At 40.4% G+C, this 24,000-nt stretch overlaps 1 protein-coding gene across 1 annotated transcript in view; it reads left to right on the forward strand.

The window, feature by feature from the left end:
• Positions 1 to 486: 486 nt before the first annotated feature.
• LTN1 (listerin E3 ubiquitin protein ligase 1) overlaps positions 487 to 24,000 on the forward strand; it is a 48,179-nt gene continuing 24,665 nt past the window's right edge. The window contains exons 1-16 of the mRNA XM_084802340.1: positions 487 to 636; positions 4,407 to 4,610; positions 5,941 to 6,039; positions 6,597 to 6,827; positions 7,404 to 7,456; positions 8,536 to 8,716; positions 11,231 to 11,404; positions 12,479 to 12,669; positions 14,259 to 14,394; positions 15,746 to 16,555; positions 16,796 to 16,837; positions 19,534 to 19,723; positions 20,204 to 20,443; positions 21,841 to 21,994; positions 22,758 to 22,902; positions 23,322 to 23,508. Of these exons, the coding sequence (XP_084658466.1) occupies positions 502 to 636; positions 4,407 to 4,610; positions 5,941 to 6,039; positions 6,597 to 6,827; positions 7,404 to 7,456; positions 8,536 to 8,716; positions 11,231 to 11,404; positions 12,479 to 12,669; positions 14,259 to 14,394; positions 15,746 to 16,555; positions 16,796 to 16,837; positions 19,534 to 19,723; positions 20,204 to 20,443; positions 21,841 to 21,994; positions 22,758 to 22,902; positions 23,322 to 23,508 (3,172 nt within the window). The 5' untranslated portion in view covers positions 487 to 501. The remainder of the gene's footprint in view (positions 637 to 4,406; positions 4,611 to 5,940; positions 6,040 to 6,596; positions 6,828 to 7,403; positions 7,457 to 8,535; positions 8,717 to 11,230; positions 11,405 to 12,478; positions 12,670 to 14,258; positions 14,395 to 15,745; positions 16,556 to 16,795; positions 16,838 to 19,533; positions 19,724 to 20,203; positions 20,444 to 21,840; positions 21,995 to 22,757; positions 22,903 to 23,321; positions 23,509 to 24,000) is intronic.

A 24,000-nucleotide genomic window follows, 5' to 3' on the forward strand; every position in this document is an offset into this window, starting at 1 on the left:
TCATCCAACTTACTATGGGTTCTTTTCCAATACCTAACTCCTGCCGCACGTTTGGAAAAGAGGGGGAGAGTTACAAAGAATATAGCATAAAACAGTATCCAAATTTTAGTACGATTAGGAATCTTCTTAAATGCAGAATGTGATTCTCTAGTCATGGGTCTGAGAGTCTGTTTTTCATGCTGATGTTCGCATCACTTTGTTTACTTCTACCAGTTTTTAGCCCAGTTGCTGCCATATCATTCTATTGCTAGCTTGTGCGAGAATATAGCTGAAGTCAAATTCCCACACACGATAAAGGAAGTCTACATGCTGCAAATACCTAGCACAGGATTTGGCGCCTGGGGTTCAATGTTGGCTTCTGATTGGCCCTCAGTGATGCCACTCACGTAGGCGTGGCTTTCTTTGTTACGTTTCAAGCAACGGATGGTCAAAGTCCCGATGGGGAGGCGGGAGCGGAAGCGGGAAGCCAAAGGGCCGGGTGGGTGGTGGGAAGTTTCTATTATGAGTTCCCTTCCGGTGCGAGGGCCCGGAAGTTGTGGCCCGGCGGTGTCAACTTCGGCCCTGCAGACTGAGAACGCGGCCGCCACCGCGACCATGGGCGGGAAGAATAAGCAGCGGACCAAGGGGAACCTGAGGGTGAGGCCCGGCATGGCAGTCCGTGCGGCGCGGCCCGGGTGTCCAGAGGGCCATGAGGGAGACGGGTGACCTCTCCTAGTGTCAATCCCCGCGGGTGGGCAAGTTGAAGAGTTAGGACCCAAACGACGGTTCACGTGGGAGCTGTGCGTGTAAGGAGCGCGCACAGGGAGGTGTCACTGGGAAACGGTGTCAGCGTGCAACCCACCCGGGTGGTACCTGCCCAGGTGGCCGAGGTTGTGTAGGAGCGGTGGGAAGAGGCGAGTGTGAGCTTCATTTGCACGGGAATGTAGTGTAGCTTTCCTGGTCCCTCCCTGCCGAGGGCCGAGCCTGTACATGGAAAGCCTGCTGTCAGATCGGTGTCTCCTATTGGGTCTCTGGCCTCCAGCTCACCTCGCTCTTCCTGCCTCATCTTGGCCACCCCCGAACACCCCGCGTCTTGGCCTGGCCTGGCTTGGCAGGCTCCGGATGCCCATATGTTAGGTGGCTATAGACACCTCAGTGCACCCATCCTCTTGTATCAGCCCCATCTTAATGTAGCTGTTCTCTGTGCTGACAACACTGTGTGCCATGTAGTTTACTAAAATGCTTTTATAAGCATTGTAAAGGCAGATGTTTTTCTGCTGCAGTTATCGTAATGGAACACACACACACACACACACACACACACACACACACACACACACACATTGACACACACTGTTGGGTTTTATAGAACTCTTCCACCACTTCTGAGTTAACGTTAGTGATTTTAGTATCAGAATTGCGGCATTAACGTTGCTATGTTAAATGCTTTTGTTGCATTCTTGTGTGATTGTCACAGCACAAAAACTTTAATAACTGAAGGGGCACAATTAGTAGAATTGTTTACAGTTCGCAGTTTCTTTTTGTTTAAAGACTGTTTCACTGTGTAGCTCTCTGCCTGGCTATGTAGATGACCAGGGACTCACAGACACCTACTTTCCACTGCCTTGGGGGTATTGGGATTAAAGGTGTGTGCCGAGCCCAGAAATCTCCATATTTACTCCCAGTAATCATCTGTTAATATTTGTTCAGATTTCATTTTCCTCTCAATGATACATTTTTTGATATCCTCAGGAAAGTTAATTTCAGTAATTAACACCTCAATTTTCCATTTTATATATTCTAAACACAATGCCATTCTTCATATAATATATGCAAAACTTTAACCATGGTGGAATACCCAAATATAACGTTTAGACTTACAATTTCTAACATGTATATTTTAAATTTTGTTGTTGTTGTTATTACTACTACTACTTTGACTAGCCCTAGCTAGTCACACTCATAGAGAGGTGGCTGCCTCAGCCACCCAAGTGCTGGGATTAAGGGTGTTGAAAGGATTTATAATAACTTTTTTAATTTTTATTTTTGGAGACAGGGTTTCTCTGTGTCATAGCCCTGGCTGTCCTGGAACTCTCTTTGTAGACCAGACTGGCCTCCCAACTCACAAAGGTCGGCCTGCCTCTGCCACCTGAGTGCTGGGATTAAAGGCGTGTGCCCCCACGCCCTTAAAGCATTTATGACTCAGCCAAATATCACTTATTTCCTTTGGCAGCCATTTAAGTCTTTTGATTTAAACAGTTGCTTGTTTCCTGCCCCTTAGATGAACCTGTCTTTTATGTCATAAGAACCAGGAAGTGTTGGCTGTTGCTTTGATTTGTTTAGACTTATCTAGTAGTTTCCTTATATCAATTCAAGTTAAGCTATTTTTGACCAGAATGCCATTCTCAGTATATCACACTAGAAGTGCACAGTACCCCCCTTCCCCTCTCGAGACAGGACTTCTCTGTGTATGTATCCCTGGCTGTTCTGGAACTAGTTCTGTAGACCAGGCTGTTTTTTTGTTTTTTGTTTTTGTTTTTTTGTTTTTCTTTTTCTTATTATTGATATTTGCTTAATGTTGACAATTATAAAGTTATCTTTTTCTATTGGGTAAGAATATGTGGTATTGTAGTCTGAAATTTAATATACTTATCCCTAAAGATTTTTTGCACCCATAGATGATTCTTTCTGGGATCAGTTATTACTATAGTTGTTTAAAAACTTACTTTTGAGAATTGCAAATGCCTCAGAGTAAATTGATTGCTTTTATAACAAGCTGGGCATGGTGGCACACAGCTGTAACCCCAGCATAGAGGAGGCAGAGGCAAGTGGATTTCTGAGTTCAAGGCCAGCCTGGTGTACAAAGTGAGTCCAGGATAGTCAAGGCTACACAGAGAGAAACCCTGTCTTGAACAACCAAAAAGCAAACAAAAAAGATGATCTAACAAGCTTAGAGAAGTTTATTTGCTTAACTTTGTGGGGACCAGAAATTTCAGAGTTAAGGCTTGAAGTTAGTTTTAGAATGTTGCCTGTTGGGTGTGGGGTGTTCAGAGGGCAGCTCCTGGAGTCCACTCTGTCTTTCTCTTTATGTGGTTCCTAGAGTGGAAGTCCAGTCTGTCTGACAGCTCGTACAGCAAGTGCTTTTACCCAATAAGCATTCTTACTGGGCCTGGACTTGAACATAAAGGTAGCATTTGTTCAATAGAAAATATTGCTTGGTGCCACATATGTTTGTAGATCATAGATTCGTGTCTGGTGTTTTGGTTGTTGTTTTGTCTTGAGATAGGGTTTTTGCTATGTAGTACAGCCTGACTTGAGACTTCTTATGTAGCCCAAACTGGCCTCAAGCTCGTGATCTTTTTGTTTGTTTGTTTTTCGAGACAGGGTTTCTCTGTGTAACAGCCCTGGTTGTCCTGGACTCACTTTTGTAGATCAGGCTGGCATCGAACTCACAGCAATCTGCCTGCCTCTGCCTCCTGAGTGCCGCTAGTGATCTTCTAGCTTGTCCAATGTTGTTTTTATTTAGTTATTTTGGTTTTTCAAGACAGGGTTTCTTTGTGTATCCTTGGCTGTACTGGACTTGTTTTGTAGACCAGGCTGTCCTTGAACTGACAGCATCCACTTGCCTCTGCCTCCCAGTGCTGGGATTGCAGATGTGTGCTACCACTGTCAGCTCTTTTTTTTTTTAAGTGCATATAATATTTATTTGTTTATGTACATGAGCATGCCTGCCTATGTGCACTTGTGTGGAGACGAGAGGCCAATCAGGTCTCTCCTTTGACCATGTGGGTCCTAGCATGTAACTGAGGTTCTCAGGCTTGGCATAAGGTACCTTTACTTCCTGTGCCATTTTGTTCGGCCCTTAGGTTTTTAATTTTTATTTAACTGTGGGTGTAAGTATCTAACCTGCAAAAATCACATTAGTAATTGTGTTTTATATCCACAGTAGACATTGAATAAAAGACATGGTTTGCACATTTAAGGAAATTGTTGTAAGTGGGAGGCTGGGGATTTGATACACTTTTCTCTTGCTCTCGTTATCACTGTCAAGTCAACCCAACACTTCAGTTCTCTTCGCTGGTTTAGTAGTAGGACTTCGTGGTTTTTGTTTGGTTTTTGAGACAGGTTTTTCTCTCTGTAGCCCTGAATGTCCTAGAACTCTTTCTGTATGCCAGGTTGGCCTCAAACTCAAAGATTCATCTGCTTCTTCCCTTAATTGATAGTGACTAGATTTTCTTTCTGTAATTCAGATATTTGTTTTTTCTTTAACAACAAATATTTAGAACTAGCAGCTTTGTATGTTGAACATATTAGTCGATATTCTGACTGAGGTTCAAAATGCTATTATCTTTTTAAAAATGTATTTTTAATTAATGTATGTGTGTGAATGTCCTGATTTTTCCTCCTCTATTTTTCTTCCTCATCAGCCTTCAAACAGTGGCCGAGCTGCAGAGCTCCTTGCCAAAGAGCAGGGAACGGTGCCTGGATTCGTTGGCTTTGGAACATCTCACAGTGACCTCGGCTATGTTCCTGCAATTCAAGGAGCTGAGGACATAGACTGTCTCGTAGATGCTGACTTCCGAATGGTGCTGCGGAAACTTTCCAAAAAAGATGTCACGACAAAATTAAAGGCAAGTTTTCTTAAAAACAGTTCCGTAGTTTTGTTAGAATAAATGCTAGAGCCAGGCGTGGTGGCGCACGCCTTTAATCTCAGCACTTGGGAGGCAGAGGCAGGATCGCTGTGAGTTTGAGGCCAGCCTGGTCTATAAATCGAGTCCAGGACAGCCAAGGCTACACAGAGAAACCCTGTCTCAAAAAACCAAAAAAATTAAAAAAAAAAAAAGAATAAATGCTAGGTATGTTTGATATAAAGAAAACTGTGCAGTAATTTATCATTAGTTCTTTTACCATTGTAATTTTTTTGATACATAAATTTAGTTTTCACTTATGTTTTGCATTATAAATTTGTTGCTCTGAAACATTTTGAGCCACATTTTGGAATATTGGATATGTAATTATTCATGGTAGGGGAATATAATTTTAAAAATTTTTTGTTATTTTTAGAGTTTTGCCCTTGCTGTTCTGGAAGTATGTAGACTAGGCTGTCCTTAAATTGTGGTAATCTTCCTATAGGTGTGAGCCACCATGCCTGGCTCTTGTTTGTATGTATGTATGTGTGTATGTATGTGGTGTGTGTGTGTGTGTGTGTGTGTGTGTGTGTGTGTGTGTGTGTATGTGTCTGTCTGTCTGTCTGTCTGTGTGTAAGTATATCAGTGTTCTGCCTGAATGCTTGGGCGCCAGGTCCATGTGTATGCCCAAGAAGCCAAGAGACGTTGTTGGATCCTCTGGAACTGGAGTTACGGCTGTGAGTCGTTATGTTGGTGCCTGGAACTGAACCTGGGCTACTTGAAGAGAAACTGGTGCTCTTAACTGCTGAGCCATCTCTTCACTATTTTTTTATTTTTTATTTTTTGAGTTGCAGTGTTTTGCTAAGCTAGTCTAAGATTTCTAGGCATAAGTGGTCTTCCTCAGCCTCCAGGTAGCTGATGACATGCTTGGCTCAGGCCTACCTTTTTATTATTCCTTCATCCATTGATTGTATCTGTTTAGGTTTTTAGGAGACAGGGTTTCTCTGTGTAGCCCTGTCTATCCTGGAACTTACTCTGTAGACCAGGCTAGCCTTGAACTTAGTGATCTGCCTGCCTCTGCCTCCTAAGTGCTGGGATTAAAGGCGGGTGGCACCACTTACTTGGCTTTGTTTTATTTGTTTATGGTAAAGTTTAAAAGTCAATGGTTACGTTTCTTCTGTAGTGAATTTTGGAAGTTTTTTTTTTTGGTCTAACAGACAGAAATAATGCATTCTTCTTTTAAGTAAAATGGATTAAGCTTCCAGAACAAAAGAAAGAAAATTGTCAGGCAGTGTTACATTTGCTAATCCTTGATAATGTCGATTATTTTCAGGCAATGCAAGAGTTTGGAACTATGTGCACTGAGAGAGACACAGAAGCTGTGAAAGGAGTTCTTCCATACTGGCCAAGAATCTTCTGTAAAATTTCCCTTGTAAGCATTAGTGTTTATGAGCCTGTTTCTGCTTAAATGATTCATTTCTGGAGAGGGTTTCCTTTCTGTATTTGAGAATGAATTTTGTATAGTTACTAAGTCTTTGAACCTATCTTAGATATAATCTCATTGGAAATGGAGGACAGGAAAAATTATTTCACATGATTGCCAGTAAAGAAATGCTAAATTCTCAGTATTTCAAAGCATTTTTTCTTTTTCTTTCTTTTCTTTTTCTTTTTATGGCTTGCAATTAAATTCACGACTCCCCCAACCCCCCCTCTGCAGACAGGGTTTCTCTGTGTAGTCTTGGCTTTCTTGCACTCACTTTGTAGACCAGGTTGGCTTTGAACTCACATTGCTCAACCTGCCACCATGCTCACCTAATTCAGTGCATTTTTAACCGAGAACATAATGATGCACTACTGAGTTATTACTCTAGCCTGTCAAAAGCTAATATTAGTTTGATTATATACATAGATGATTTCCTAATGTGAGTCATTGTGGAATATTTACAAATATTAGTATTTGTTTTTAAACCATATTTCTGTTTTCAATAGGATCATGATCGCCGGGTACGAGAAGCTACACAGCAAGCTTTTGAAAAACTTATCCTTAAAGTAAAGAAGCACTTAGCTCCGTATTTAAAAAGTGTAATGGGATATTGGCTAATGGCTCAGTGTGATACATATCCACCGGCTGCACTTGCCGCGAAGGATGCATTCGAGGCTGCTTTCCCTCCAAGCAAGCAACCTGAAGCCATAGCGTTCTGTAAGGAAGAAATTACAAGTGTGAGTTTTTGGAATCACTCTGTACCTGTATGCCTAAGGTGTCTAAAGCTCTCAGGCACGCAGTGGTAGCTCTTTTACCTGCTCTTGTGAAGTGTGCTAAGATGTAAACTGTCTCTCTCTCTTCAGACATAATCACCATAAAAAGTTTCCGTAACCTGAAAAAGTATAGAGGTGCTAGCAAGATGGCTGTGTGGGTCCAGTGCAATGCTCTCACCGTGTGAGCCTGAGTGCCTGAGCTTGTTCCTTACAACCCTCATAAAGGCAGCGAGAGAGCTGCCCCCTGACTGTTGTAGGGAGTAATGAATGGCAAGTGGCCGCAGGTGTTTAGTGGAGAATTTCACTTGATGGGAATTGGAGCTGTTTTACAGTACCCTGTCTTTACCACAGTAGCAGGCAGTGTAGGGGATAGATAGGAAGAAAAAAAAGGGGAAAAATTTCCACCTGTTAGTTTTGATGTCTGAAATGGCTTGTAGGCAGTTGAGGGTATAGGAATTTTTAAAACATGAATTTTCTCTATATCTGATCACCATTGACAGGTCCATAACATCTCATGGCTTTGGTGGTTTTCTCCTTCAGGTCCTACAGGATCATCTTCTAAAAGAAACTCCTGATACACTCAGTGACCCTCAGTAAGTCACATTGTTTCTAAGCAACTCCCTAGGCACTTACTTGGTTGGTAGCCATGTGTAATTTCAGTATGACATATTTTGATAAAGAATACTAAATGTGGGTGAAATTATTTTAGAATATGCTACATAGTGCCTGCCTGGATTTTGGTTATTAAATTTGATTTTTCTGAGATACATATGTAATTTTATTTGAAAGAATTTGAAAAACTAAAATAATTCAAGACGGGTTTCTCTTTGTAGCCCTGGTTGTCCTGGAACCCACTCTGTAGACCAGGCTGCCCTCAAACTCATATCCACCTGCCTCTGCCTCCTGAGTGCTGGGGTTAAAGGCATGAGCCACCACCTCCTGACTTTGTTTTTTGTTTGTTTTATTAACCTTTTGGCAGTCAGGAACTTTATGAAGGTATACTTGAAGATGTTATTAAATAGTTCTGTCAAAAGTACAAATATTTTATTTACCTTTACCATTACATTGTAATCAAACATCTTAAGACTGCATGAAGGAAAGTAGTTAGATGCCTTAGCCCCATTCCTAGCTAGTACACGTTACTGAGAGAACATTTTGCTTGTTCACTTACTCCATCCTGTTAGCTATGCATTTGCTTTCATCTTGTATTAGTTGCAAAATGTGTGTTTAAAATTCTGTGGGCCAGCCGGCTGGCCCAGTGGGTAAGTGCACTTGCTATCAGTCCTCACAGCCTGAGTTCAGTTGCTAGGACCTGCATGGTGGAGGGAGAGGCCCCCCATAGTCTAGTTTGTCCTCTGACTTCCTGCGCTTGCGCTCTCTCTCTCTCTCTCTCTCTCTCTCTCTCTCTCTCTCTCTCTCTCTCTCACACACACACACACACACACACACACACGCACACACAAGTGTGCACACACACCATGGCATAGAAGCATAGGCACACATAGTAAATAAATGTGACAAAACATTGTGTGTGTGTTTGTATTTTGAAAGGAGTTTGCAGAAGGGGAAAGATACAGAAATAATAATAATAATAACCATTTAATTAAAAGCTGTCAGATATGTGGTTTGGCTTCTTTGCAATCTAACCCACTTATTTCTTTTTCAAACCCAGAACTGTGCCAGAGGAAGAGAGAGAGGCTAAGTTCCATCGGGTTGTGACATGCTCCTTATTGGCACTGAAGAGATTGCTTTGCTTCTTACCTAACAATGAGCTTGATTCTCTGGAGGACAAATTTAAATCACTTTTATCACAGAACAAGTTTTGGAAGTATGGAAAACATAATGTACCTCAGGTATCATGATAGTTTTTACTTAAAGCCTTCTTTTTTTTTTTTTTAATTTATTTACTTCTTATGTATATAGTGTTCTGTCTGCATATACACCCGCATACCAGGAGAGGACATTAGATCACATTACAGATGGTTGTGAGCCACCATGTGGTTGCTGGGAATTGAACTCAGGACCTCGGGAAGTGCAGTCAGTGCTCTTAACCACTGAGCCATCTCCCCAGCCCTCAAAGCCTTCCTTTTCATAGCTTCCCCTGATTTTTACTGCATTTATGCTCATGTTTATTGTTTGTTTAAAGTCATGCAAGCTCATCTCTGTGGTTGGTCCTTTAGGAAGTCCTTGTCTCTTAGACTGCTGCTCTGCTTTTGCTTCTGTTCGGTTGTTTTTGAGCACTGAACTCTTGTACATGCTTTGCTAGGTCTGTGTTATTTATTTAGTAGGTTGGTTAGGTTGCGCGTCTGTCTGAGGGCTGGAGTTAAAGGCATGCACCATTGTAACTAGCTGTCTTTACATTTTCTCCTTCTCTTCCTTTTCCTCCTCCTCTTTCTTCTACCCTCCCCTTCCCCTTTCCCTCTCCCCCTCTTTCTTCTTCTGGTTTTTTTTTTTTTTTTTGACAGGATCTCTCTGTGTAGCCCTGGCTGTCCTGGAGACAGGCTTTGCTTTGTAGATCAGGCTGGCCTCGAACTCACAGAAATCCCCCTGCCTCTGCCTCCTGAGTGCTGGGATTAAAGGCGTGTGCCACCACACCCAGCTCTTTAAATTTTAAAAATTGTAGTATGTGTTCTGGTGTGGAGTTTCTATCACACATTTATGTGTCTTGCTTATAATTAGGATTTGTTTTTTGTTTGTTTGCCCTGGCTGTCCTGGACTCACTTTGTAGACCAGGCTGTCCTCGAACTCACAGTGATCCGCCTGCCTCTGCCTCCCAAGTGCTGGGATTAAAGGCATGAGCCAGCCTTTAATTGTTCAATCTGTGGATTGGGGGACATTGAATTGCCTCTAAAATTCTTAGATATTGCCTCCAGATAGTCCTTTTATTTCATTCTTCTTCTTTGGTGTTGTAATTAATTATAGATTATTCTATGTTACGTGTCCTGTGTGTTTTTCACAGTTTTCTCTCTGTGTGCTGCTTGTGGATAATTTCTTTTATCCAGTCTTCCACTTCACTGATTGTGTTTAATTTGCTCTTTCAGCCCAACCATACTACCCAAACAAAAGAGCTTAAACTAGGTAATTAATAAAGAGTAGAAATCTATGTCTCACAGTTACAGAGGCTGGTCATGGCTGAAGATAGCACAGTGCTTTGGGCTCTTGCCGAGGATCTGAGTTCAATTTCCATCACATCGCAATCATGGGCAACTCCAGCTCCATGGGATCTAACACCTCTTCCAGCCTCTACCCTTAGCTTATGGCCTCTGCAGGCATCAGGCATTCACGTGGTGCACAAACGTCAGTGCAGGCAAAATACTCATAAAATAAAGTAATTCTAAAAATGTGTTTGAAAGACTAGATGATTGTTCTAGCAGATGTTCTGTTGAGGGATATTGTTTCAAAGATGGCGTCTTGTCACTGCATCCTTGTATTGTTGGAAGACATGGAAGGGCAGAGGGCCAGCTAGCTACCTCAGACCCTTTTGTGCAGTTATTGTCTTACTACGTTGTTTTACTGGTGTTTTTTTGTTTTTCTTTTTGAGACAGCCTCACCATGTAACTCTGGCTGGGATTACAGGCGTGTGTTGCCTTGCCTGGCTTAGATTAATACATTATTGTTTTAGGAATTTTTATTTAGGAATTCTAGAAAGATTTTTTTGTTTGTTTTTGAGGCAATTTCTTTGCATAGCTCAGGATGTCCTGGAATCTGCTCTATAGACCCAGGTTGGGTGAACTCAACGAAATCCACCTGCCTCTGCTTCCCGAATGCTGGAATTAAAGGTGTGCGCCACCACTGTCCAGCAAAAATTCGGTTCTTTAGATAAGCACTTTTACGAAGTTTGTGGATGATTTTTAAATCTTGTATTGCTATGCTTGCTTTTCTTTCTGTTTCATTGTGGCAAATGTCCTATTCTATATTTGCTTGGCTATATAAATAAGCCTCATCCTGATGAGACCTGATAGGCTGTGGTCAGATGGGGGAGGCACCCTCTCCCAGGTCTAGAGCAGGGGAATAGGGTGGCAGAGGGCGGGATAGAGGATGGGCACAGGAAGATATGAGCGAGGGGATAGCAATCGGGATGTAATGTAAATAAATAATGATAATAATTAAAAAAGATACCCCACATGAAAGGTTCTGCTGTTAAATAGGATTTGTGGTAAAAATTATATTCTTTCTGCCTTATTTTGCCTTGGTGATTCCAAATGGCTTTTCAGATTGCTACTCTTTAAGATTTAAAAGTTATTTTTATATAGTGCCTTTTGTTATGTGGACAGGTGGTTGTGAGTAATAGTAACCTGCTGTTGCCATAATTAGTTGTATCGAGCGTCAGTAGGCTTTAATTTAATCCTACTTTCTGCTTCTTTTAGGTTCGCTCAGCGTATTTTGAGTTAGTTTCTGCCTTGTGCCAACATGTTCCCCAGGTGATGAAGGAGGAAGCTTCCAAATTGAGTCCATCTGTCCTGCTTAGCATTGATGACAGTGACCCTGTGGTGTGCCCAGCTCTCTGGGAAGCTGTGCTCTACACATTGACAACTATTGAGGTTTGAGAGTGGTCATTACATCATCCTGTCTAATAAACTCAGTGGAAATGCTGAACAAATGCGCTAAACATGTTGAACTGGCCATTAAGATGCATAAATGTTATTTTCCCTTTCCTACTCCTTTGTTCTCTTCTTGCCTTTTCTCTCCCCGACACCTTTTTTCATTTAAAAAATTTTTTGAGACAGTTTTTGTATCTCTGTCTCTGTAAACCCCAGATTCACCTGTGTCTGCATCTGGAGTGCTGAGATCAAAGGTGTGCACCACCAAGCTGGCATTTTTTTTTTCTCTTTAGCTTTTAAACATTCTTTTAACTTTTCGCATCACTGATTTTGAGTCTCCTCTGGGAAGCACAGCAGTGTGAGTGCCTGTGGCACCGTGAGGAGAGCTCGAGTCTTTGGTCACAGTGTTTGTGGTCTTTGCTATAGTTTTACTTTGTGGCTTAGTAACTTGAAAACTCAATCTCAGCACTACAGAATTATTTCTGTCTAAGTTGCTCTTGCTTAGTGATTATATCTCTGGAACTCTCACAGGAAGAATTTCTGAATCAAGAATATGTTTATTTCTTAAATAAAGTAGCTTTTCTAGAAATAATTTATATAATCTTCTTGTTAGCACAACAAATATGTAATTATTAAATGCAACATATTTATTTTTTCAAAGTTTTATTTTAATAGTACTGAGACTAATGCCTTCTTAGTTAAACTATTTTACATAAAAAATTTTTTTTTTCAGGCAAGGTCTTCCTACATCACTCTGGCTGGCTTAGAGCTCATATCTCATATTTAGTCTGGGCTGGCCTTGAACTCACAGAGATACACTTGTTTCTGCTTTCTGGGTACTGGAATTAAAGATGTGTCCCCCGTGTCTGTCCTTATTTTTAGTTTGTATTTATTTTTCTTTGGGGGCAGGGTCTTGCTATAGCTATATGTACAGGCTCTATATAGCTTCACAAGTGCCAGGCATACGGTGTGCTCTACCAGTCTCAGCTTGATTTTCATCAGATTTGTTTTCTCTTATTTGGGAAACATGCTTATAAGTTCTAATTGCTGTTGTAATTTTGTTGTTGTTGTTAGGACTGTTGGCTTCATGTAAATGCAAAAAAAAGTGTGTTTCCCAAGTTGATGACTGTGGTTCGTGAAGGTGGCCGGGGCCTAGCTGCTGTCATATGCCCATACCTTCTGCCGTTTATCAGCAAACTCCCCCAGGCCGTCATGGAGCCAAAGCTGGACTTCTTCAAAAATTTTCTCACCTCTCTAGTTACCGGGTAAGCAATTAATTTTCTTTTAACTTAAAAAACATTACATTTGTGCTTTGTTGTGTGTGTCACGGTGTATGTGTGATGTGCAGAGTGCAGGCTGCAGGCGCCTCTTCTGTCTCCCCAGAATGTAGGTTATAGCGTGGAGCTCCTCGGGGACGCAGGGCTCGTGACAAGCGCTGTTCTCCACTGAGCCGTCTTGCTAGCCTAAATTCTGGTTTTAAAAGCAAAAGGAATTTCTCTTGTTTTTATTCTTGTAGTTTTCCTTATTTGAATTTCACCAATTTTTCCCTTCTGTTTGTTAAACACTTAAAGCTTTCAGAGAAATAGGACCGTGGAAGCAGGGCAGAGTGTTGCCATGCTGTGTAGGTTGGCTAGACTCCAAAGAGCCCATGCCACAGCCTCAGCTTCAGCCTCTGATTGCTGGGATTACAGGACACGGAGTGGTAACCAACTCACGTCTTTCTTTGAAAACTGTCAAAACTTTTGTGATAGTGTCCAGTACAAAGATAAAGACAGTTAAGTGCCTAGATGGAAACAGGACACATTCTAAATGAGTCATGATGTTGTTATATTGACAAATATAGATGCCCAAATCCAGAAAGTGACCTAATTTTAAATGTTCCCAAAAATTACACATTAGATCTGTTTAAGGGCCCAGAATATGTCTCATCTGCCTAGAAACAGGTGTGAGGTCCCGGGTCCTGTGTCCAAGTACCAGAAAAAGTTACTTCTGTTTAACACTTAATAAAGATTGCATTTTTTTTCAGGAGGCAGAGGCAGGTGGATTGCTGTGAGTTCGAGGCCAGCCTGGTCTACAAAGTGAGTCCAGAACAGCCAAGACTACACAAAGAAACCCTGTTTCAAAAAACCAAAAAAAAAAAAAATTTTTTTTTTGTTTTTTGTTTTTTGTTTTTTGTTTTTTGTTGTTGTTTTTCGAGACAGTTTCTCTGGGTATCCTTGGCTGTCCTAGACTCACTTTGTAGAACAGACTGGCTTCGAACCCACAGAGATCCCCCTGCCTCTGCCTCTCAAGTGCTGGGATTAAAGGCCTATGCCACCATGGCGTATTTTTAATAATGAATTATTTTATATCATTTTCACATTTTATGTTTTTTTTTTCTTTTTCTTTTCTCGAGACAGCGTTTCTCTGTGTAGCCTTAGCTGTCCTGGAACTCACTTTGTACTCCAGCTAGCCTTGAACGCATAGAGATCCGCCTGCTTCTGCCTCCCAGGTGCTGGGATTAAAGGCGTGCGCCACTGTCGCCTGGCTTTTGTTTTTTTGTTTTTGTTTTGTTTTCTCTTTTCACATTTTAAATATAATCTCTTTGGTTGTGTTTCATCTTTCATATTTATAGATGGGTTGATGCTTAGGCAGGAAATATGTCTTACCTTAGGTTTGAAAATAAGTTGTTTTCCTGTTCATAATTCTTGACATTTACATTCTCATCAGCTGTAATATTTTGGTTCTTAGTTTCTAGTTTGAAGAATTTGATTTTTAAGTCTTTCTTTAATATGATGCCCTTTTAATGTCTTTAGTGATTCTAAGTTCCTGTTTTCTTTTTCTTGGAAGAATAACCCTCACTATCATTTCTCAGCCTGTCAACAGAGAGAACCAAATCAAGCTTTTCTGAGTGCTCAGCTGTCATCTCTGCGTTTTTTGAATGTTTACGGTTTATAATGCAGCAGAATTTAGGCCAGGAGGAGATGGAGCAGATGCTCATTAATGACCAGGTACGTGTGCATGTCACCTGTGCTTTGTCACAGAGGAAAGACTCAAGCTCACTGTGTCCTCTTGACCGTTTTGTAGTTAGCCTTCTAAGTCAGGATTTCACTTTAATAATTTACAAATTGAAGAGTATACTTATGACTATTCAGGATAGTAAAAATTCTGTACTGTCAGTTGCTCTTGTAGTATCTGTAGACTAATTTACCATATCGTATTTCTGGATTTAAATCCCTGACTGCTTTAGAGAGACAAAGCAAAACAGAATTGGCATGGTGCTCTTGATGATGTGTAGTGTAGGTTTCAATTATTTGGTAATCTTACTATTTCTAAGTTGCTCTGATGCATTTACCCTTTTATGAACACTTGCATTTGACTATGAGATCCATCATAAGGGCAGGTTCTCTATTATAGAGGGGTGGATATTTGTTAACATCTTGGATTCTTATTCTGTTTATCTCTCTCTCTTATTTATTTATCTATTTATTTATTTAGGTTTATTGAGATAGTTTTTTGTGTAGCTATGCTTATCCTGGAACTAGCTCTGTAGTCCAGGCTAGCCTAGAATTTAAAAAGATCTGCCTGTCTCTGCTGTGCTGGGTTTAAAGGTGTGGGCAACCACTGCCCACCTCTTTCTTACTTTTTAAAATGTTTTCTGTATGTTTTTGGGGTGTGGCTTTATGCATGTGTGAGTGTAGGCACCCAGTGAGTCTAGATGAAAGATTCAGATCCCCTGGAGCTGGAGTTAGAGGTGGCTGTGAGCAACATGTTATTGGTCATCTGCAAAAGCAGTGCAAGCTCCTAACTACTGAGCCGTCTCTAGCCCCATTATCATCTCTTCCCTTCTTCCTTGCTTTGCTTCTCTCTCTCTCTCTCTCTCTCTCTCTCTCTCTCTCTCTCTTCTTTAGACAGGATTTCACTGTGTAGCCCTTGCTGTCCTGGACTTGCTTTGTAGACCAGGCTGGCCTCAAACTCACAAAGATCTGCCTGTCTCTGCCTCCCTAGTGCTGGGATTAAGGGTATGTACTACCACACCTAGCCAGCCGGCCTTCCTTCTGTACATCAGGCTGGCCTTGAACTCAAGATTTAACTGCTTTTCTAATTTTTCTTACTTTTCTAATTTAGGAAAGGTGTTCTGAATTTTTGGTGCCTAAGTGCCTCAATTATCTTTCAAATGACTTACTTTTTTTTTTTTCTTTCTCTAATTTAGCTTTGGGGGTTGAAGTGAGGTCCTCACCCTGCTTGGCAAGTGCCTTATTGACTGAGCCATGTCCTTGGCCCTCACATGGGAGGCTATACTGTTTAAACCTTGTTTAAACTCTCTGGAAATGGAATTTAAATTTTTACCTTCCCTTTCAGCTGATCCCATTTATTGATACAGTTCTCAAGGACCCAGGACTGCAACATGGGTCGATGTTTACCCACTTAGCAGAAACATTAAGTTCTTGGGAAGCCAAAGCAGATGTAGAAAAAGATGCTGAAACAGTTTACAACTTGGAGAACGTTCTGCTAAATTTTTGGGAAAAACTGTCAGAGATCTGTGTTGAGAAAATCAGTGAACCAGAAGCCGATGTGCAGTCTGTTTTGGGTGTGTCTAACCTAGTAGGGGTCCTTCAGAGGCCAAAGAGCTCATTAAAGTCAAACAAAAAGAAAAATGGCAAGGTCAGGTTTGCTGACGATACACCCGAAGCTAATAAGGAGACTGAAAAATGGGCATCTTCAGGAGGAGAGAACAGTGAAGGCTCTGAAGGAGTGATTGAATCTCCTTCCATTTGCAATTCTTCAGACCTTGTGTCTCCTTTAAGGAAGAAACCGCTGGAAGACTTAGTCTGTAAACTTGCAGAGGTCAGCATCAACTTTGTCAATGAGCAGAAGTCAGAGCATCACCTGCACTTTCTCTCTACGCTGCTTGATTCCTTCTCCTCAGGCCAAGTATTTAAAATTCTCCTCGGTGACGAACAGAAGAACATTGTCAAAGATAAACCTGTGGAACTAGCCGAACTTGCACAGAAAAATCCTGCAGTGAAGTTCTTATACCATAAGCTGGTCGGCTGGCTAGCTGAGAGCCAGGAGGGGGACGGGGCCTTCCTGGTGGACATCTTGTATAGTGCCCTCCGATGCTGTGACAGTGATGTGGAAAGGAAAGGTGTCTTGGATGATCTGACCAAGGTATCACTGTCATTTATCTTTAGAAACATTTTTATGATGCGTGATAAGAATAAGCCTGGGCTATTTGTGCATTACTTACTTGACTCTGAATGTCTGTTTAAAGTCAGTATGCTCTTTCAGACTCTGGTCTTTAAAGCTGGACTGCCTAGAGTAATGTAGTTTTGTTTTGTATGTGTGGAGCTTCAGTTAAGTTTTTAAAGCATTCCCATTTATCCTGTAACTTTGTGTTTCTTCTTTCAGGAGGACCTGAAATGGAGTTCTCTTCTTCAGGTTATTGAGAAGGTATTTTAAGCCCCTACCCCTTTTCTTTGTCTGGTTTTGTGTGTGGATATGGACATTTAAAACCACAGCCCTATTTTCATACTGACTGTGTGACTTGACTGTGTGACATAGCAGTCAAGTGTCTGCTACAGCACATCCCTACTATTTTAGCTTCTAATGAGAAACTGACTCTGTAGAGTCCAGGTTGTTGCTTAGCAGGTGATACCGCATTCTGCTGTACTCTAACTGAGGATGCGAGGCTCTGCTTGTTGTGTTTTATAAAAGTGAAGTGAATGGTTCTGGTTCTGACTAGAACACATCTGGAAATTCTTCTTTCTGTGGAGAACTGTGCAGGTTGTGAAAATGTCTCAGCCCTGTACAGTTTGCCACTTGATTAAATAAGAAGAATGATAATAAAAGTGATGAGATGAAATCAAAGGAGGCGATATGGAATTTTTAAAAATGGCTTTAGTGTTCTTTCCAATGATTATTTAAATGACAACCACATTTTCAAATGTAGATGCTTAAGATCAACTACATAAGAGACTTCTTCTTAGAGCATATTTTACTGATTTTTCTATCTTTATGTTTTTTTTAATTGTAGTGAAAAATACCAAACAAAATTATTATCCTAATAATATCTCTTCTTTTTTCCCCTTTGCTATATTGGGAATTGAACCTACAGCCTCCTGCATGCTTAGCAAGCATTCTGTCACAGAGCCATGCCTCAGTCCCACTGTGTTTTTATGTACAGTTCAGTGATGATTAAGTATAATCACAGTATTGTCTAATTTTCACAAACTTTATTTTGTGAACTACATCATGGTTGTTAGTGTAGCTCAGAGGTAGAGCACTTTCCAATTGTGTTTGCTGCCCCAGCTTTGATTCTTAGCACTACAAACAAAAACCCTTTCAATTATGTTCATGTAATTCCCAGTTTCACCAGTTGGTTTACTTTTTACAAAATATAAGTGCAGAGTATGTTTTTACTGTTTACTGAGAATTATAACTTCCAGGCACACCATTTACATTCATTCATTCATTTTGTAGTTTGTAAGCAAGCTACATGAAGAGTTAGCTTAGCTGCTTGGTAGGCCTTGAATCAGAACAGGGAGAGTCAATAATTTACTAAGTAAACTGATATGGGCTCAGTGGGTAAAGGTACTTGCCTTTTGACCTTATGACCTGAGTTTGATCCCAGGGACCCACTTGGGAGAAAGACAGAACCAATTCTTGCAGTTTGTTCTATGATCTCCACATCTGTGCCATAGGTTGTATGTCCACACACATACAAAATGTAAGCATGTCTCACACATGCATGTGTGTGCACACACCCACACCACAAATGTAAGTTTTAAAATCTAAGAGAACAAAGAGTAAATGTACACCCATCCGCTTGACACCAGCTGTAGTTGCCTGGTTGTCTAGCTCTTGTGCTGTTCAGAAGAGCATCCTCCTGTGCAGTGTTTGTAGGGCCCCAGGTCTCTGGGCTCTTGGAACGCCTAGCTGTCCTGGCTTCTTAGGGCTGCCTAGAGTCGAGCTGTGTTAATGCATTGAGACCCTGTCTTGGTAACTTGAAAGACATTTTATTCAGACATTTATTTTCTCTACCAGGAGAGAAATTTATAGTTTCTGAATATTAAACCTATTAGTTTACAAACTAGCAAGTGTGTCCAGGTTGGTTGAGATTTTTGTCAAAGATCATAAGGCTAGTTTAATGATAAAGCTTAGATTGAAATGTAAGCTCTGATTGTCTATACTTTTTTTTTTTTAACATAAAAGATAAGCAATTTTTAGTCACTACCCAACGTGCACTTGGGTTTTCTTTTTTTCCAGATTGCTTTGAAATGAACCAAGTTGCAAATTCCTTTCTTCTCAGCCTTTAAAGCAAACGAAGCTGTGGGAACATGGATCAGCATGGTTTTAGGGGTGGATTTACAAGTTTTTTGTTTTTTGTTTTCCTCTCACTTCCCTACTTAAGAAAAATAAAAAAGTTACCATTAGATATTTGGCCCTATGCACTCTGTTTCAGAGACTTTGGGGAAATAAACCCCATTGTTAATATTGAAGTAATTGACCATTATATATTAATTATTCTTTACTTTTAGAAAAATTAATGAACAAAAATGTCTCATTAGGAAGCCATTTATAAATCTTTCTAAAGAGTTCTTTCATTGTTCATTGACCGTATCTTCAGGGTTGGTAGCAGGTATCAGAGAAGTTTAAAACAGTGTCAGCTGTCAAGGAACTCATTGTCTCAAAGACAAGACACACACACACCACACACACACACACACACACACACACACACACACAGATGAAACATTTATACAATAATGCCTTCTAGTAAGTGCTTTAGGAAGTGAAAAAGTAGTTGGCTTGGGCAAGAAAAGAAAGTGTTCTGGACTAGGAGGAGTGGGGAGATTTTGAAAATAAAACAAAACGAAACAAACAACCAAACAGGTGGGATTTGTACAGATTTTCAAAGCCTCAGTGGGGTTTTGCTACATGGGAGCATGTGCGGTTGGAGGATAAGATAGCAGAGCACGGGAGTGATCACCGGGTGACTGGGAAGACTGCTCTCCCGAGAGCTTGCCGAGGAGGGGGAGAGGATGGGACAGTTGGGACCACATGATGGAGGGAGCCATTGAGATCTACATAATGGTCTGGACACATCTTTTGATCTTGCTTCTAATCTTTAATTTTGTGGTTCTTAGGCATGTTCTAGTTCAGATAAACATGCTTTAGTAACTCCGTGGCTAAAAGGCAGTATTCTTGGAGAGAAATTGGTTGCCTTGGCAGACTGTCTTTGTGGTAAGGACTTGGAATCTGCGGTGTCTTCTGAATCTCACTCCTCAGAACAGTGGACTCTGCTAAAACTGGCTCTATCCCACCATGTTAAAAACGGTAGGAAGACAGCTTTTATTTTATGGCAAGGTTGATATTCCTTTCCACCTCCTGGGGGATTCTGTGCTTTTAACTTGAATCTTGTTGATTGAAATAAGAGATATTTTCTTAAATATCATTAATTTGTTATAAGTACTGTGTTTGTTCCATGTTATGGCTTGAAAGATATGTAATATTTTTAATTTTGATTTAAAATTCTTTGAATATAACACAGCAACCCACTCTTGAATTTTGTAGGCCATTGCTGGGTTTTGCTTTTAAAATTGCTTTCTAAAACTTGAGGGCTTTTACATGTTAGAGGGAAGTTTAACTTTTTAAATAACTTTTGTTGTTTAGTATACATATATATATAAGTGGCTTTAAAAAAAACAAATACTAAACATTAGAAAGATTTACATGCTTGCTTGTCCAGGGCAGGATATTTCAAAATACATTGTTAATACTCTTTACATTTGTCTGTTTGGATTTTTTTTCCTGTAGATTACTTGATTGGAGAAGTGTACGTTGGAAGAATTATTGTTAAACTTCATGAAACGTTATCTAAAACAAAGGACTTGTCAGAAGCTGAGAACAGTGACTCTTCAGTGTCTTTTGTCTGTGATGTGGCCCATAGCTACTTCAGCTCAGCAGGAGCAGGCTTGCTAATGCCACCGGCTGAAGACTTGCTGTTAACTCTCTTTCAGTTATGCGCTCAGAGCAAAGAACAAACACACTTGCCAGGTAACAGCCTACTGCTCAGATGTTTTGTTGGGAGTCTCTGGCTCTGACCTTCATAGTGAGTATAAGTTCTTAACTGAATCGTGTTTGTTCATTTAAAGAACCCTGAGAAAATAGCACCTTCATGTTTTTAGTTGTAAAAACCAAGCTAAAAATGAATGTATGCCTGGTATTTCTAAGTGCACGCTTGTTACTGAGGGAACAGTGCAAGGGCCTGTACTAAATGACTTGGGGTCTTCACCTCTTCACTCAGCAGCACTAGTAGAGTATTTCCTTTCTTGTACAGTTAACATTTAGTTAGTGCTTGTGTTCAGGTGTGTACAGGTGTGTGGGCATTTGTAGTTCATGAGTGTGTGCCACTGTGACTGTGAAGTCAGGGGACAACTTGTAGGAGTTGGTTCTCTCCTACCACATGGATGTTAGGGCCAGCATCTTTGTCTGCTAAAGACACAATACCAACCTGGTACCTCATTCCTTTCCTTTCCTTTCCTTTCCTTTCCTTTCCTTTCCTCTCCTTTCCTTTCCTTTCCTTTTCTTTCCTCCCCCACCTCTTTCTCCTTTTTGGTTTTAGGTGTTTTTTTTTTTTTTTGAGTTGGAGTCTCACTGTGTAGCTCTGGCTGTTGTGGAACTCAATATGTAGACCAGACTGGCTTTGAACTCATAGAGATCTGATCTACTTGCCTCTGCCTCTCTGGTGCTGGGATTAAAGGTGTGTATGTCCATTTGTACTGTACCTTGATGACTTAATTCCCTTATTTATAAGGGGATGATGATGATAATAAGTCTTTCTATTATAGTGAAATTTTTTGATTCCTAATGTATGAAAAATGAAGTTGAGATTGCCTTTTAAGGACTAAACTCTTGCCTTCTGTATTCAAGTTTATCTAGGAAAGAGATATAAAAAAATATTATTGATGAGGCTGGGCATGGTGATGCATGTCTTTAATCCCAGCACCAGGGAGGCTCAGACAGGAGAATCTCTGAGTTTGAGGCCAACCTGGTTCACATAGTGAGCTTCAGGCCAGCCAGGGCTCCTCAAGGGGATCTTGTCTCAAAAAAGAGCAAAAACTAAGTAAGTAAAAATTCTCTAGATGGATAGCTCTCTTCCCCTAGTCCTTTCTTTAACACTTACTTTTCTGTTGGAAAGATAACTTCTACGCCTCAAAGGGTGGCTTTTGGTAAAGAAGCTCAGGGAGGGAAAGCCAGCTACCCTGTCATTTACACTCATGTGTTCTCTTGTGAATATGACAGCTACTTTCTTTTGGTAATGAGAGTTTAATTTTGTATTTTATTTTATATTTAACATTTTAAAGATCTCAGCAAATTTGTTTCAGATGTTTTGTACTGATAAGAGTTCGTTCAGTGAGATTACACATTATTGATAATACCTTGATTTTTAGATTTTCTGATCTGTAAACTGAAAAATACTTTGCTCTCTGGCGTAAATTTATTGGTCCATCAAACTGCAAGTACATATGAGCAGAGTTCCTTCCTGCGCTTGTCCGTTCAGTGGCTGAGGGACCAGGTTCAGTCTTCAGCTCTGGATAATGCAAGGTAACCTTTCTGTGTACGTTTGCAGTGTCCTTATATACAATCTCCTTCTGGCTGTGGCAGTGCATGCCCGTAGTCCTGGCTCTCAGAAGGATTGCAAGCTTGGGCAGTTCTGGACTATATAGTGAGGACGGCCTTCAAAAGAAAAAGAAGTTCATGATTAGTATGTTGGCAGTCTGTTTAAGAATTTTGTGAAACTAGACCACCCAGATTTTTCAAAAAACATTTTGTTGTAACATTATTCATTTAAATTGTCAATTGAACAGTTATTTATCTGCTAAACTATGTGTAGTCAGTAGCATGGTTGTGGTATTATTCTGTGTAAAAGATTTTGGATCATTAACTGTGATCTTTAATGGCCACCATACGTACTAATTGTCCTTGGTAATTCATTTTTAAGATACCAGATTACAATTTTATATAGCTGTTCATATGATGAGCTTGAAAACAATGCATACAGTGTCTTTGGGGTTTGTCTAAATAATCCTCCTCTTACCATTCCATAAGGTATTTGTGTTTCAAACATTCTGCACCTGAAAATGGTTGTCCGCTGCATCCCGAGGTAGATGCACCATTCAGTTTCACATTACAAATGTTAGATTAACTCTTAGTTTTGAGTCTGTGTGTCTTAGGTGTGGTGAGGAGTAGGAAAGATCACTTTCTTTTTCTGTCTTTGCTCAGGGATGCTATTTCTCTAATTGGATGTGTTCTAGATTGTTGAACCTGGTTGTACCATAAGTACAGCTGTTCTTTGCACTCCTTTTAGTCTTCAGGTCCTCTTGTCTGCTGCTGGTGATTTGCTGGGCACTCTTGTAGAGAGCAAGGACCCTTCTCTTGTTGGAGGTTACATTGGGAGTGTAATGCCCAGCGACAGTGAGTGGGACAAGATGAGGCAGTCTCTTCCTACTCAGGTGAGTCAGCCTGGAGTGCGTGTCTCATTCTGAAGTCTCTGTTTGCTTCTGTCTTAGTCTTTTTATCCTGGAGTAGAAAAAACAGATAACAATGTTTCTTGCTTTGCTCTTATGTCTCTGAACATTAATAACAGTTGTTATGAATGCAAATAATACCACCTGGCACTGGTGTGAGACTCATGGAAAGAAAAATAAGGCTTGGCTCTGTGTTACGGGATCTTATGTGCATGCTGGTGACTGCTCTGATGCAAACCAAGCTTCCAAGCTACTGCGCTTTTACATAAACTACATATCCCAATAGCTTTCTTTGAACAAAGAAACTGGGTGAATACGGTGAACAAAAATGGAAATCTATAAGTAATAAGCAATTTAGAATAGCTAATGAATTTGCATCTAACATTACTGTGTTCTGTTTATAGTGGTTACACAGACCTCTGTTAGAGGGAAGGTTGAGTTTAAATTATGAATGCTTCAAGACTGATTTTAAGGAACAAGACATAAAGACTCTACCCAGCCATTTGTGTACTTCATCATTATTGAGCAACATGGTCTTAACTGCACGGAAAAAGAAAATAGTCCTGGAAAACAACGTCCTTGAGAAAATAAGTAAGTCTATGAGGATTCAGATAAAAAAAAAATGGGATTTATCATTTAGTTTAGATGTGCTTTAAATATTGTTACTTGTTCAGCATAATTTGGTATCAAATCAATTATTTTGTTCAATCTGGCATAACATCAGAGTAAGGAGGTCCTGTGTCACATGCCCTGAAGAGAGTTGGTGGGATGTTCTGTGCTTCTCTTGGGATTCTCTTGGGATTTGAACATAAATACCATTACAACCATGGCTCTGATTATTTTACTGGTGAGTAGAGACTCAAATGTTGGCTCTCAAGAAGATTTAGAACCTCAGCAAATTTCCCCATTCATACTATTGTAGGTGTGTTCTGTACACAGTAGTATTCAAGTGGAAGATTTGTGTACATGAGAGAATACATGCTCTGTGGAAGAAAGATGGGACTTCATTTGGTGATCGAGGGCTGTACTTAATTTCCATTGCTCAGAGACTCTGTTCAAACAGAAGACTAGAAGTTGATGGTT

This window comes from Acomys minous (genome assembly GCF_964271855.1).
Source record: "Acomys minous genome assembly, chromosome: 11".
NCBI lineage: Eukaryota > Metazoa > Chordata > Mammalia > Rodentia > Muridae > Acomys > Acomys minous.